At 42.3% G+C, this 14814-nt stretch overlaps 1 protein-coding gene across 5 annotated transcripts in view; it reads right to left on the reverse strand.

Annotated features, from left to right (window-relative positions):
* Positions 1 to 11133, reverse strand: part of LOC116939969 (DENN domain-containing protein 5B-like) — a 54292-nt gene extending 43159 nt beyond the window's left edge. For 2 of the 5 annotated variants that reach the window (XM_032949086.2, XM_032949082.2), the window contains exon 1: positions 10538 to 11132. In XM_032949086.2, coding sequence (XP_032804977.1) covers positions 10538 to 10634 — 97 coding nt within the window. In that variant the 5' untranslated portion in view covers positions 10635 to 11132. Of the gene's footprint in view, positions 1 to 10537 lie in introns of all 5 variants that reach the window. The other 3 variants (XM_032949087.2, XM_032949084.2, XM_032949083.2) reach the window with 2 other exon arrangements.
* Positions 11134 to 14814: the final 3681 nt, after the last annotated feature.

Consider the following 14814-nt stretch of genomic DNA (forward strand, 5'->3'; position numbering starts at 1 on the left):
CAACGTGATCTCACGTACACCCCAATTCCTCTGACACGCACGAAAACGATGCTTCTTGAATTTAGTTTCACCGCAGCGCTAAGCTTCTCCCGATAAGCATATACGTTCTGTAGGAAACGAAAATAACTTACCGCTCGGCGTTGGGGTTCGTCCATCATGTTAAAAAAAGAAAACTACGTTTTACAACACAGCATATGGTGCAATTCTTTATACTGTACAGTGCTCCAGTGTTGTCGCGTGTTTATACTGGTGCAGGTATACACGATATACAAGCATATTCAGCATACAAAAAGTAATACTGCACCATGTAGGATAATTATAGTAAAATAACAATAGTTTACAGCTCTTTGTTAATCCACTATTGGATGAAAGCCTCCTCGTGCCTTGTCAGCCATGGGGGTATTGTTTGACCAGACTTAAGTAAGCCGGTCAGCAAGGGTTATGAAAGGGGGGCTAGATGGTAGGAGACGGGAGAAATCCAACTCAATCTTGATTTGAAGCTTTCGTGACTGCAGGAATCCATTCTCTCTGACGACGACCGCTTGTGTTGCTAATGAAACGCCGTGATTTGTTTTATTTTATTTCAAACTATGTGACTTTACCGAAAAAACCAAAGAGTACAAAATCCAACTCAGTTACCACTTCACCGCTCATGTCAGCTGTGGCCAGGTATCAATTTCAGGTTTGCCGGATTTTCATCATCTTAATCTTACAAGTGTGATTCATTCATTCACTCAATCATTCATATCCTTTATTTTATAACCAGATGACGGCTCATTTAGACAAGTCCTGCAAACCAGAGACCTGCAAAAAATAAACGAGGCAAATGACTGCAGATTGGTTTCAATAGAACCAGCCGTACAAACAAAACAATACCCTTGCAAAAGTTGTACTAATAGAGCAATTTAAACTTACAATCCAGTCATAATAAGATGCTCATGATATTTACATACCATGTAAATAAAAAATATAATTGTCATAGATTAAACGCCCCTATAAATTACGTATAGAATAGTCATCTGAAAAACATATCTGAAATGAACTTTCCTTGCTCAACTCCATCTCAACTATTTCTCAACGATGTGACACCACGCTGGCTAGATGTTAACTACCTTGGCTGGTATACAGCAGGTCGTGGGTTCGAACCCAACCCTGACGCCGGTATATATTGAGTTTGCATGTCTCTCTACTCGTGGTCGTGTGGATTTTTGTCCGGGTCCTCCCAGTTTTTCCCTCCACCTTTTAGAAACACGCGTTTTATAGTATTTGGCTGCTATACACTCCCAAAAGATAAGCCACTTGGCCGAGCGATCACTTGTGGCGAGGTATCTTATGAAAACGAGCTATACCTGTACAGCTTAGTGAGCACCTTACATGATAAAATACAATTTTAGTTCAATACTTTCATTTATATCTGAAAAAGTGTTACAAAAGGCAAAACGTGAGTAAACGCATTTACATTCAAATGAAACAAACTGCCCCCCCCCAGCCCCACCTTCAGCCTTTTGCCATTCATCACCGCGGTGCCCATCTGTGTGTGCGCGGGGGTGCCAAACGCCACACAGCTGCACCCTAGCGCAACCTCTAACCCCACTCCAACCCCACTCCGAAGAGCAATCGAATGCGGGCTGAAACAGACAACAGATGTCACATCAATTAATGGCTTGGTGGGGGGGGGGGGCAGTCCCATTGCTCTCCCCGGGGGGGGGGGCAGGCCTAACACATTGAAGACTCCATTCTGGTAAGAAGTGAGAGGTGGTGGGGGGGGGGGGATTGGGGGAGGAATGAGAATGAGGATATGCACACTCAGCAAGGAGCTTATTTTAGCAAGTTTTCTATTTCGTGTGAAAGCATAGCACACGGGCCAGGCCGGCAGACGCGGAGCAGATGTGACGGAGTCACCCCGGGCGATTGAGCCATCGTGACGAACACGCAACGGTGCCAAACTGCAGACTATAAGTTGCGGGAAAGAGCTGTGACAAACAGCTCGCATGTGGGGATTTTTTTAAATTGTGAGGCGCGTGCACACACACACAGAGCTGCAACGGTTCTAGAATTTGTGGTACTGCAAATGGGTTCTGCCGATGGCAAAATCACCCGGAATCTCGCAAGATCTCAGAAGCTAAGCACAGACTTGAGCCTGGGAAATTACCGGTGCCTTAATGGGAGAATACCATGCATTACAGGTGCTACACGCTATGGGGCTACGTTGCGGGCTTCAGAGAGCAATGCAGCAGAATGCATTGATGCACTGTACTGTACTTCTATGCCCCCATCTGTTTTCTTCGACATGTTTGCAGTCACGTGGGCACCGAAACCCTTGCTCTCCGCGAGTGAGGAGCAGCTAATTACAAAGCCAGATTTGCATGCCGAAAGGTGCAAATGAGAATGGATAATCCGCAAACTGGATAAGCCGCACACAGACAATCGACAGTTAATAGTATTTAAATGCGAATTATGCTGTATCGTTTTAACAAGAACAAAACAACTCGACAGGGCTATGTAGAGATTATGTTCCTGAGACCATATGCAGCCGCAAGGTATCACTGTTGCCTCGGTTAGCCCTGCTGGTCAGTGACAACCAACTTAACGGTCACATTCAAACAGTGTTGGAACACTGGTTATTAACCCAATGTTGGAAACATTCATATTTATTTTAAAATCTGTATGAGCAGACCCCTCCCCCCCCTCCCGTGAACATTTTTAAGTAACCACCAAGGAACAAGTGCATCGCAAATGTACCCCTGGAAAAATGCACGTACGCATTGTAGAACCTCTTTCGCACGGTACACAGCCAACCGTTCTAGTGTGGTTGGAGAAACATCTACAGACATAAACGTGTATCCCCTTTTAGTATATTAAAAACTGGTAGAGCACACACAAGTAAGGAAGACAAAGGACCCTTTCTCGTTTAGCCTACACAGACTGCCCTGCTTGCGAGCACTCCATCATGACCAGCGTGGCACACGAGGGGGAATGGTGCAGCTAGCGCCACACTCGGTCCCCCTTTGTCTTCCCAACGCTGATGTTAAACACCACACAATTATTTAAGGCTGAGTCGACCTAGGGGAAGGCGCAAAACCGGTTCAGATAATTATCACCGATGTTAGCCACAGCCAAGCATACGCTCCAAACAATGCGATGAGCGGTAAAATAAAAAAAAATACCTATACATATTACAGGCGTAGCAATATTTATACATCACAGAGCATCAGAACTATTACAATATAAAGGAGTAACTAAATAACTGTTATTTTCAACGGAGCTATAAAAGATCAAAACAAGGCAGCAGTTTTCGAGCTAAATGTTCCACTGTTATCGTGGAGTGCAGGTAAAAACAAAATGGCAATGTGATTGCAGTCTATTGTTCAAACCCCAAAAATCATTACAATGAACAATTGGACCTTTCAATGAAACACTGACGATATTGATTCCTGTTGCAAGTGTATTAATGCACGGGGTGAAAACTGGCTTCTGTGACATTGTAAATTTCAGTATTGGTTGAGTAAAAAAAAAACAACCTACATCTGGCCTCCTTTTTATAAAGCAAGTGCTGTATTGCAGAACCAATTAAGAAGCCATGCATGCAACTCAATAAAATATCAGCAACTTAATTTTGCTTCAACAGAACCATATTTTTTTTAAAAACAATTACAGCACGTAGATTATTATACATGCCTAGCTGTGTAAACCATGCAAGCATTTTGAATCAAATTCTCCAACGCCCTCCATCAACGTTGCTTTAACATCAACGAGTGACAGTGCACTGTGTCCATTCTCCACAATCATCCTGCAATCACGTTCCCGTTATAGCAGACCGTGCGCCCTGCTATTCCGGCACACTAATACCATCGGTGTGGGCTAAGCTAGATATCCCGTGATGCATTTTTCATGGGAGTCATGTTGAGGATGTGCCTTTTCTTGTCTGTGTTAAACATCAAAGAGACAAAGAACTGGCAAAGCCCTACCAACTGACCTAAATGCAAGATTATAATTTTTTTTAAATGTGGTTTCAACTAAAGCTACACACATCACAGCAATACTTAGAATACTGTACAGTATTTGCATTTATGTAAAATAATATTTATGGACTCCTGCGGTATATTTTTTAGGAGTAAATTATACAAAGCTCCAGCCGGTGAATGTTACAAAGCCAATGACTTCAGTTCCTTTTCCCCATTATAGAAACAAGGCCATGGTTTTGAATAAAACGGAAGGAAACAGAATGACCTTGAGACAAGCCAGAACTAAGCCTTGCATACGATACAGTAACCGTGTTCTGTGGCTCAAGATTAAATCATGTGGTCTGAAGAAGTTATACCCACCGGTGATGCCGCACTAATATTATTATTTTTGTCACATGCAGATTCCACATTCCCTAAACACACAGCAAATAAGAGCACCGACCGGTCATCAACGGTGATGCATTTGACTGGTTTACAAAGCTCATGTGATCAATAATGTCTGTTTGTAATTAAGTTTCTGACCTCGGCGTAGTCCCTCGGTTTCCTCTCTAAGTAACATGGGCAGACGGAAAAGACCGAGCCACTCTTAATAGATTTTAAACCCGATATTTTTGTCACCAATATTCTCAGGGTATTACGTAAATCCACGGTAGAGAGTCGCATCCGCCTGGAGAATTGACTCGTCACCCAACCACGTGCACAGCACAGTTGCAAAAGCACTGGGGCCGGGCCCTAACACATTACTTGTGCATCATTAATTATCGTGATTTTTTTTTATTAAACAATGAATCACAAAAAAACGTTAACGTGCACTTCCACATTCCGACATCATTTCATTGCGTTGCACTGGGGTGTGTGATTCGCTCTAAACAGTTGTGTTCATTCCACCAAATTAAAATTCCCTGCTAGAAAAAGGTCGTTAACATTTTTTTATTTTTTAAAATAATATTTGTAACCATCCCTCTGCATCTTTTCAGCTCTACACTCTACTTAAAATTAGTGAACGCTAGTTCCTGGCTTGTATTTGTCTGTCCATTTTCCATCAAATGTACCATATATGAGGCAACTTAAATGAAAACTTCATTGTACACTTGCTGTGGAAAGTGTTAAACTATCAGCATGCACTGGCCAACAAAGTAATTCTGCCTCAGGCAAGCCACCTGACACAGCTGAGCACTTATCCATATTGCCACATTGTACTTGGGCGTGCTGCATTGCACAATGGTGCATGAATTACGGCAAAATAATATAAATATGAACGAGTACAATGTTATTCTTGGCTCTTTCGGTAAAGTCACGTAGAAGGGAAACAATAAAATAATACAAATATAAAAGGGAAACAATAAAATAATACAAATATAAAACAATACAATTCTCACGACGTTTCGACTGCAACACAAGCAATCATCATCAGGTGTGAAAACCACAGCAATAATTTTTTTATTATTATTTTGTTTGCCTTCTACATGACTTTACCGAAAGAACCAAGAATATGAATCCCTGCAGTCACGAAAGCTTTAAATCAAAAGTACAATGCTGCTTCGTAATTTATAGCATGCGAATCATGCATTTTTCAGTCTTTAATGGGCTAGGATAATATAATGGTGCCACGGTGGCGAAATGTTAACTTCCTCGCATGGTATTCAAGAGATCGTGGGTTCGATCCCGACCCCGATGACTGTATACTTTGAATTTGCATGTTCTCCCCGTGGTCGCGCGGATTTTTCTCCAAGTCCTCCGGTTTTTTCCCCTCCACATTTAGAAACATGCGTTTTGAATATTTGGCTGCTATATTTCCACGTGACAAGCCACTTCATTGGGCTATCATGAAAATAAGCTATATAGCTCACTGGGCCATTACCTCGGAAAACAAAAAATAGTATAGTTTTATTTTTCGATTTAAAGCTTTCGTGACTGCAATGATTCATCTTCTTTGGTTCTTTCGGTAAAGTCACGTAGAATGAGAATAAAATAATAAATTGATAAAATATTATTGTGTTATTTTATTTTATCAATTTATTATTTTATTCTCATTCTACGTGACTTTACCGAAAGAACCAAAGTATAGTTTTAGTTTAATGTACGTACTGCAAAGTGAAAATCTTATGTCATACAATACTGTAGTGTAATTATATGAATGAAACAGCACTCTGACATTTCTACTACACAAAAAGAGCTCTATGCAGAAGAGGTTACTAAATGTTAGAGCAATGATAGCCAAAAACAGGCAACTGGGCCATCATGTTCGAAATGCATTTGCCAGCAAAAATTTGGTGTGCAAAGTTCTCAATATAAATATATATCGCCTGTCCTGCTCTCTAACTAGGGGAGGGTTCACAAAACATATCTCCATATGTTGCAATTTTGTGAAAGGCTTTAGGTGGCGCCTCTGTTGGCTGCAAATTCACCAGTGAGGCGTAGATGACATCTCTAGGTGATGCAACTGAGCACTGAAACCTGTGTGATGTGTGCTAAATGGGCTGAAATAAGTCACCCTAATTATACTGTTCATGAACATTTCCATGTGCCTCCGATAAAGCTTGCAGAGGAAAATACTCAAATGTGTGTGAAAGATCACGACTCACATTCCCCATAGTGAATTGCCATCATGCAAATAATGACCGTCCTTCAAATTATGAACAAGAGTTTAGGATTTTAGGACGTGGAGCCATTTTCACATTAAGTACTTGATATGCTTGCGGTTTGTTCCCACCAAACGCTATTTTAAAAAAATGGTAGTGATGACAACATAAAACGTGTACATATACAGCCTGTTTGTCAATCCGCTGCTGGATGAGAGCTTCATCCACACCATGCGGGTCATGAGGGCTATTTGACCATATTTCCCATACGTTGGTCACAGTGAGTTGGTCAAGGTGGAGGAAATGCAGAGCAATTAATTTTGTTGCACTCTGCTGCCCACAACTCCAGCCACAACTGTTTTGTGCATGGTCGTTACTTGTCCAAGCGATATCCAGGCCGAAGTCTGCTTAGCTTCAAAGGTGTGATGGGATTGGGTGCATCCCAGGTGATTTGATCATAGGCTTGTGTTCAAACGGTGCACCGACACAAAATAGAGATGATTTTGAAACTTAAACATGTACATGTCCAATCATGTTTTCAGTTCTTACAGAGCTCCATCTGTGGAAATAGCCCTCGGCAGTAGTGAGGCAAAGACTGCTGTGCACGCAGTTTTGGTCTCGCAATGTCTTTGCAAATCATGCATAGTTGTGGTTCAATAACTTCCTTATCTGCCAACAGAACCCACAGAATTGCATACTAAAAGATGCAAGTCAACACAGATAAAATAATTGCACTCTACTGTATTTTGAAAAGAAGGATACAATTCGTTTTTTTATGATGAAAGTACATATATGTCCCTGGATACTCTAATTAGAAAACATTGTAATGAGGGTGATGTAAGGGATGAGTATGTAAAGTGCATAAACCCAAGCACTTACAATACATCAGTATTAAACTACGAACCCGGAAAACCTGAGTTTGATTCCTGGACACGGCCAACACACAACCCCTGAGTGGTACTGGTTCGAGTATGGTGAAATCAATCTTCATGACCGAAAGAAGTGTGGAGGCCCTCATTCAGCAGTGTACTGTTAAAGTATTGTCCATTACATTTATACAGTTTGGCTTATATGGGGCATGAACAAGTAGGATAACCGGAGCTCAGGGATGGCTAACAGAATCAGTCATAAGAAATATAAATACAAGAGATCGTCGCTGCAGATTTAGATGTGGAACTTGTCTGGATCTTGCGATTTAGTCTCCCTTATAAAAGATACATACTGATATATGTTACTATATTCGTACGAATAGATTAGGATATTATTGGTTATATAGAAAGGGTTTATTGGCACACGGGCCGACTAAAGGCACATATGATAAAGAATATTGTACCGTATAAAGAACGCTGCTACGCCGCCTCAATTAACATCTGTAAATTTTACAAACTCTGCGACTAGGAAAAAAAGCTGTACTTACAACTACAACAATATACTATAAATCATGCTCCATAATTACGCTGATTATTGTATTATAATAACCGTTAAATTAAAGCACGATTACTGCATTGTATATTGTTTCCGATTTGTAAGTATTGTACATATTGTCCTATCCTGCTATCCTACAAAGAGTTGTTTGTATTACAGGGATGGTGCAGCATAGGACAATGCAGTGATGGAAAATCTGCACACCATACACAATGCAATAACCATGCTCCGTTATTGCATGCATTGACATATTTATGGTACTTGTTACACAATAGCCAAATATTTAGACCTGCAAAGAAGAGCACATCCAAGTCGAATTCACGGTTTTGAATTGGGGCACATTTCAAACACAGCCTGGGCAAGTGGGGGTGGATGCAAGCATTGCTCCAAGGACGATGATGGGCTTTAGCATAGATATGCATTCGGGGTCCATTATGCAGGCATATCCACTCCACAATGCTGCCCGCCCAGTGACCTTTTCAATCATTAACTCCTGGCACACACAGTCATGTGAATAAGTCGCACGACTACGCAACACAATTTGGATTATATAACGTATAAAGGTAGCCATATCAACCAATGCTCTGTACAAAAAAGTGGGACGTATTATTGTTGCAAATAGATGTTTAGTACAAAAACAAAGTAAATGATTAAGACAAAATACGCTCATATGGGCGGAGAAAGGTTGCGTGTGTTATCTAGAAATAACATTTCCAGTGTCAAGTATTGCTTTACAGTAGTTGCAACATATAAAATGGTATACACACAGAGTGCAGTCGAATAGTGGAAGAGTGGAGCAGTGGCTAGCGCTCTGCAATACGATTAAATCGCCAGCTTACATTCTATTCCAGGCCACGGCTAACGTCAGTAAGCTGAAATCGCATATAGTCATATAGTCCTGAACACCCCTCCTAACCTTACTGACCAGTGTGGTAAAGGTCAAACAACTCCCATGACCCAATACGGCGTGGGGAGGCCTTCATCCAGCAGTGGATTGAGAAAGAGGCTCATATGTTTTTGTCATTATCATCAGCCATGACAAAACATTTCACATCAACATTACAAATGGAAAGTTGATGAGAAATAACAAAGATTCTAAAAGTACCACTCGATGACAGAAATTTCTCAAAATTGAAAACCATTAACTTGTCAGTGTGCTTCCAGACTGGTGCTGTTTGGCATTGGCACAGCCTCGGAGAGATGAAATAAATAAACATTCTTAAATACACGAATTATAATCATTCAAGGACATCTGTCAGGGTTAGCAGCAGATGTAAGTAAACAAACTAACACAACCTGAGTCCGTATCATGCAAGGCCACATTTGTAACATAATTGCAGTCCCACTGCGTTCTTACATACCCCGGGTGCCATCGTTTATAAGAAGCACTCTTGCCAAAATGACACATGGTAATCGAGCAGCATTTGATTAACAATCTTGACTCTCCTGATGAGACCCAGAAGGTCGAAAGCGGTCCAGAGTTTGCTTGCTTTAAAAGCAAATGCTGCTTGATAATATTTGTAGGCAGAGTCAATTGAGTCAACGTACACAACAATACAACTCGTCAAATCCCTCTGAAAAAGCCACTCTCTCTACGATCTCACCTCTCGTAATTGTCTCATCAATATCTGAACTATGGGAGGTCTCTGTTGGTCTTCTGCCGCTCTCGACCAACCAGTTCAATAAATACAAACACCTACGCACGATACACTTTATTGGAAACACTCGATACATTTAGCTGGCTACCCACAATCAATGTACACTTATGATATACAGCACAAGCAGCAGTGAGACCGTATGCACCAGTTGATAGATTAAGCGTACAAAACGCGTTTTATATGCGTTGGTAACATACCACACACACACACAGACCTCGTCTCATCCTTGTGATAGAAGTCTCTGGACGAACCCTATAAATAAATAACACCTCTGCCTATTCAGCATGTGCTACACAATTGCATATGCGCCAAGACAGATGACCCCCACCTCCCATGTAGCCGTACACACGAACTACTGCGGCGAGGCTTAGGGGGCTGTTAGCGAGCACCTATTAAGGGCCAGGAGGGCACACGATCTGGGTTGTTGTGCCCAAAATCCCATGCACCACACGCCCGACCGCATTTGCCTCTCCAGTGCTGTAATTCCGCCGCCCCCCCCCCCTCCTTCGGTACACAAAACAGAGACACACAAAACAGAGACACACACAGAGACACACAAAACAGAGACACACACACAGAGCCACACCAGCTACTCAATTCACGGCTAAGTCGGCCGATGATGTCCACCTGAAGACCCCCGCTGTCGGGGCAGGTCACACGATCATGTGCCGTGAGCGGGGTGTCAAACCACAAACTCGGTTCGGCCTGCGTAGCGCAGTGCGCTTAACAAAAAAAAACAACAACCCCCCCCCCCACTCGGAGCACGTTTTGTATGCGCAATACACACGAGGCGACACAGCACAAACACACACACGAGAGACGCGAACGACTTGTGCATCATTAGAACATCGGCACCCATCATCATCGTCGTCGTCGTCAGCTGGACATCGTCGCACCCTCTTCTTACCTGCGAGCTCATCGGCCTCCAAGCCCGTGTCGGGGTCCAGTCCGCACACCACGAAATAGTCAACGAAGCGGCACCCGGGAGGGCTCTGTGCGTTCATCTTCCTCGCCTCCTCGCCTCTGTGTGTTACGTCTCAAGACGCCTTGTTTCTTCGACCTTGCCGTTTGTCCGCGTCCTTGCTCGCTTTGTTGTTGTCACGACCAGAACGTTATCGCCATCATCATCATCGTCGTCGTCGCTGTCCCACCGGACACGAAGAGCGCGGCGCGGGGATCGGCGAACCGAGACGAGGGGCCGACTCTGCGATGGATGTCCCCCACCCCACCCTACCACCACCACACCACACACTTTGACGGAGCCAATGATAATGGCTTAGTAATAATAATAAAATAATAATAAAAACGCCTGGGTTTTTTTACAAATTAAAATAAAATTTCCCAAGCCCTCTATTAAAACAATAACAACAAACAAACAAACAAAATCACGTCTCGTCCTGTTCGTCTTCTTCCTTTAATCACCGCCGCTTTGCAGCAGCCTCAGCAGCCTCAGCAGCAGCCTCCGTCCCCACGCCATATTTTTTGACGAGAGGCCCCACGCAAAGAAACGAAATCTTGTCGCGTTTCCTTTACCGACCACGGCGAGGCGCTGGCGACTTTCGTTTAGCATTATAAAAAAAAATCGCCCTGAGTGGTGGGTGAGAGGGGGGGCGTCTCGGATCGACGGACACCGGTTCACCTTCACATCACGCACTCGCACACGGCGTTGGTACACGGTGCTTTTTTTTCGGGAATATTTTGCTGGGTTTTTTTTCATGGATTTTCTGTTTGCACAGTCACATAGTCACTTGAAGATGTTTTTCTTGTTCTTGTTTTTGCTTGTTTGTTTGGTTGTGGTTGCACCAGATTCAAGAGCCGAATGGCTCACAGGGCTATACCAAAATAAATAAAACTGAAATCGCTCGAGTTTGGCGGCGGCTTGTCCGCACCGGCAGGATGCAATAAACTCCCTCTTCACAAACCCCTCGGTTTTATTACCCTTCATTGGAACCCGTGGCAGCAGATGCCCTGATGCACAACATGGAGGATATTACAACAGCAGCAGCAGCAAAAAATACTAATCCGGTCATCCGGAACAGACCGTGTAACAAGGTTATCATCACGAGGCCAATTTCCCGATCCACAAAATGTGAAGGAGGCATCACAGCGACGATAACACTCCGCTGCTTTGACCAGATGAATGTGAAACTGTAAGTTGTTGTTCTGCATCTACTAAAGCCGTACGAAATAAAAAAGACTGTATTAAGGGGGGGGGGGCCCTTATCAAGGGTGACGGATAAGAGGAGATAACATTCAATCTAGATTTGAAGTTTTCGTGACTGCAGGGATCCATACTCTTTGGTTCTTTCGGTAAAGTCACGAAGGTTGAAAATAGAATTAAATCACGACGTTTCGGGCGCAACACAAGCGTATGTCATCAGGTGGGACAACCACAGCAAGAAACAATTGCTGAAGTGGGCAAGAGGGCTGCTGTGACAAGAGGCTATATAGGTAAGAGAGGGGGAGGAGCCAGGGAGGAGAGATAGAGAGAGGGAGGAGCCAGGGAGGAGAGATAGAGAGGGGGGAGGAGCCAGGGTGGAGAGATAGAGAGGGGGGAGGAGCCAGGGAGGAGAGATAGAGAGGGGTATGTGCGGTAGGGGGACGCTTGTGTTGCGCCCGAAACGTCGTGATTTAATTTTATACCTACGTGACTTTACCGAAAGAACCAGAGTATAGGAGATAACATCTCGGGTATACAGGAGGTCGTGGGTTTGACCCCGAGCCTGACGCCTGCAGTTTGCATGTTTCTTTCTCCGGGTCTTCTGGCTTTTCCCTCCACATTTAAAATGAACATCCGTTGAGTATTTGGCAGCTATATACATTTCTACGTGATAAGCCACTTCGTTGAGCTATCATTTGCGGGCAGGTCGCTTCTGAAAGAGAGGTGTATAGGTCAGTGGGCCTTACCTGGTAAAACATTTATATTATTGGTTCTTTCGGTAAAGTCACGTCGAAGGGAAACAATCAAATAATGAAAATATAAAACAATAAGAACAAAGAATATGAATCCCTGTTAAACATGTAGGCTTTCACGACCAATATTATTCATAATAAAGGTTTTTGGGTTAGATCGCGTTATTTATAAATATGTCGTAATCCTCCACCACCCGACACGGTCAATCAGCAAAAAAGTGTCACGTTGACAAAAGACAATTAGTTCATTACTTTAGCCCACCGGTGTGTTGAGGAGTGACTCCACAACATTTACAGTTTGAATACGATGTTTCGCTGGTAATTACATCCAGCATCATCGGGCAATTCGCCAGAATGGTAAAGCCCTCGCTTGCTCCCGGTCTTAAATAGAGCAGCAGGGTGACATCATCATTTAACTAATTTCAGGTGCAGTGAATTGAGGCGGAGGAGGGGTATTGTAATTATATAATCGATTGGTAATCAGTCAATGGTTATGATTAGTAATGAGTTGTAGATTAGTAATTAGTTGTAATGTGTGTTATTTTGATTATATGCTACATTAGTAATCCGTTAATGTCTATCTGAATGCAGATTTGCATCATCATCCAGCTCAGAAATCCTCTCTTATCAAGACGCTCATACATCGGGCTAAAACAGTGTCAGATGGTGAGAGTCTAGTGAGAGAGATCAAACACGTTAAAGAAGCATTACGACAGAATGGCTACAATAATACTCAAATTAACAGAGCACTGAATGCCAAATCACGATCGCAAAGCAACACTGCTGAAAGCGATCAGATTCTTAAAACAATTAAAATTCCATATATCTCAGGAGTAACTGACAAATTAGCCCGTGTTTTGCAAAAGCAAAACATTACAGTAAGATTTGGTACAGTACACAAAATTCAAAAACTAGTATCTTGCACTAAAGACGAATTACCTAAATTATCAACAGAAGGTGTATATCGGATTAATTGTTTATGTGGCAGATGCTATATTGGACAGACGGGACGTAACATCAGCATAAGACTAAAAGAACACCAAAGAAATATAAAATTATCCCAAGCACAACTGTCGGCAGTGGCAGAACATGCTTGTCAACAAGGACACTCAATTGATTTTGATAACGTTGAAGTGTTGTGTAAAACCAATTATTACTGGCAAAGACTAACTAGAGAATCCATTGAAATTGAGAGAAACAGAAATAACTTTAATCGTTCTGATAGCTATAGGCTTAGTGCGGCTTGGAAGCGTATTATTAAATAATACATATTACAATTCCTTATAGGGGAAACATTAACGGATTACTAATGTAGCATATAATCACAATAACACACATTACAACTAATTACTAATCTACAACTCATTACTAATCATAACAATTGACTGATTACCAATCGATTATATAATTACAATACCCCCCCTCCGCCTCAATTCACTGCACATGAAATGAGTTAAATGATGACGTCACCCTGCTGCTCTATTTAAGACCGAGAGCAAGTGAGGGCTTTGCCATTCTGGCGCATTGCCTGATGATGCTAGATGTAATTACCAGCGAAACGTCGTATTCAAACTGTAAATGCTGTGGATTCACTCAACACACCGGTGGGCTACAGTAGTTAACTATTTTGTCTTTTGTCAACGTGACACTGTTTTGCTGATTGGCCGTGTCGGGAGGTGGAGGGTTACGACACATTTATAAATAACGCGATCTAAACCAAAAACCTTTATTATGAATAATATGAATCCCTCTAGTCACGAAAGCTTTAAATAAAAAAATATTTAGTTTACTTTAATACTTTAGTTTGAGATTAACCGTCGAGTCCGCGAAAAGCCCTATTATCAGTGGCTCCAATTCTTCCGATTAATTATCCGCAAATGTTTCCCACCGAAGTGGAGTTATGCATTCTCTAGTTGAGCGAGCTCGAGTTCACAACTCCTCTTATCCCTATTACTCACGACTCATTATTTGCGCGATTATCAGTGACCCTACTATTCAAATTATGGACAATTTTTTGTTCTTGACCCACAAATGTGGAATGCATTCACGGATAACCTGGATAATGCGGTCCATGATATTGGTCACATTACTGCGGATGAGTTGTAATTCAGGAGATTGTAGACAAAAATGTGTATTCAACAACACTTTCCAATTACACTGGGCGATACGTTATTAGATCTGCCACTAAATATTTTAATTCACAGTTGCGGAGCACAGATGCAAAATGCCAAGAGGCTCACAACAAAGGGCACCATTTAGGTTGGAACAAAA

The sequence above is a fragment of the Petromyzon marinus genome, chromosome 7 (genome assembly GCF_048934315.1).
Source record: "Petromyzon marinus isolate PM22_M1 ecotype Great Lakes invasive population chromosome 7, UKy_Petmar_22M1.pri1.0, whole genome shotgun sequence".
In the NCBI taxonomy this organism is placed as follows: Eukaryota; Metazoa; Chordata; class Hyperoartia; order Petromyzontiformes; family Petromyzontidae; genus Petromyzon; species Petromyzon marinus.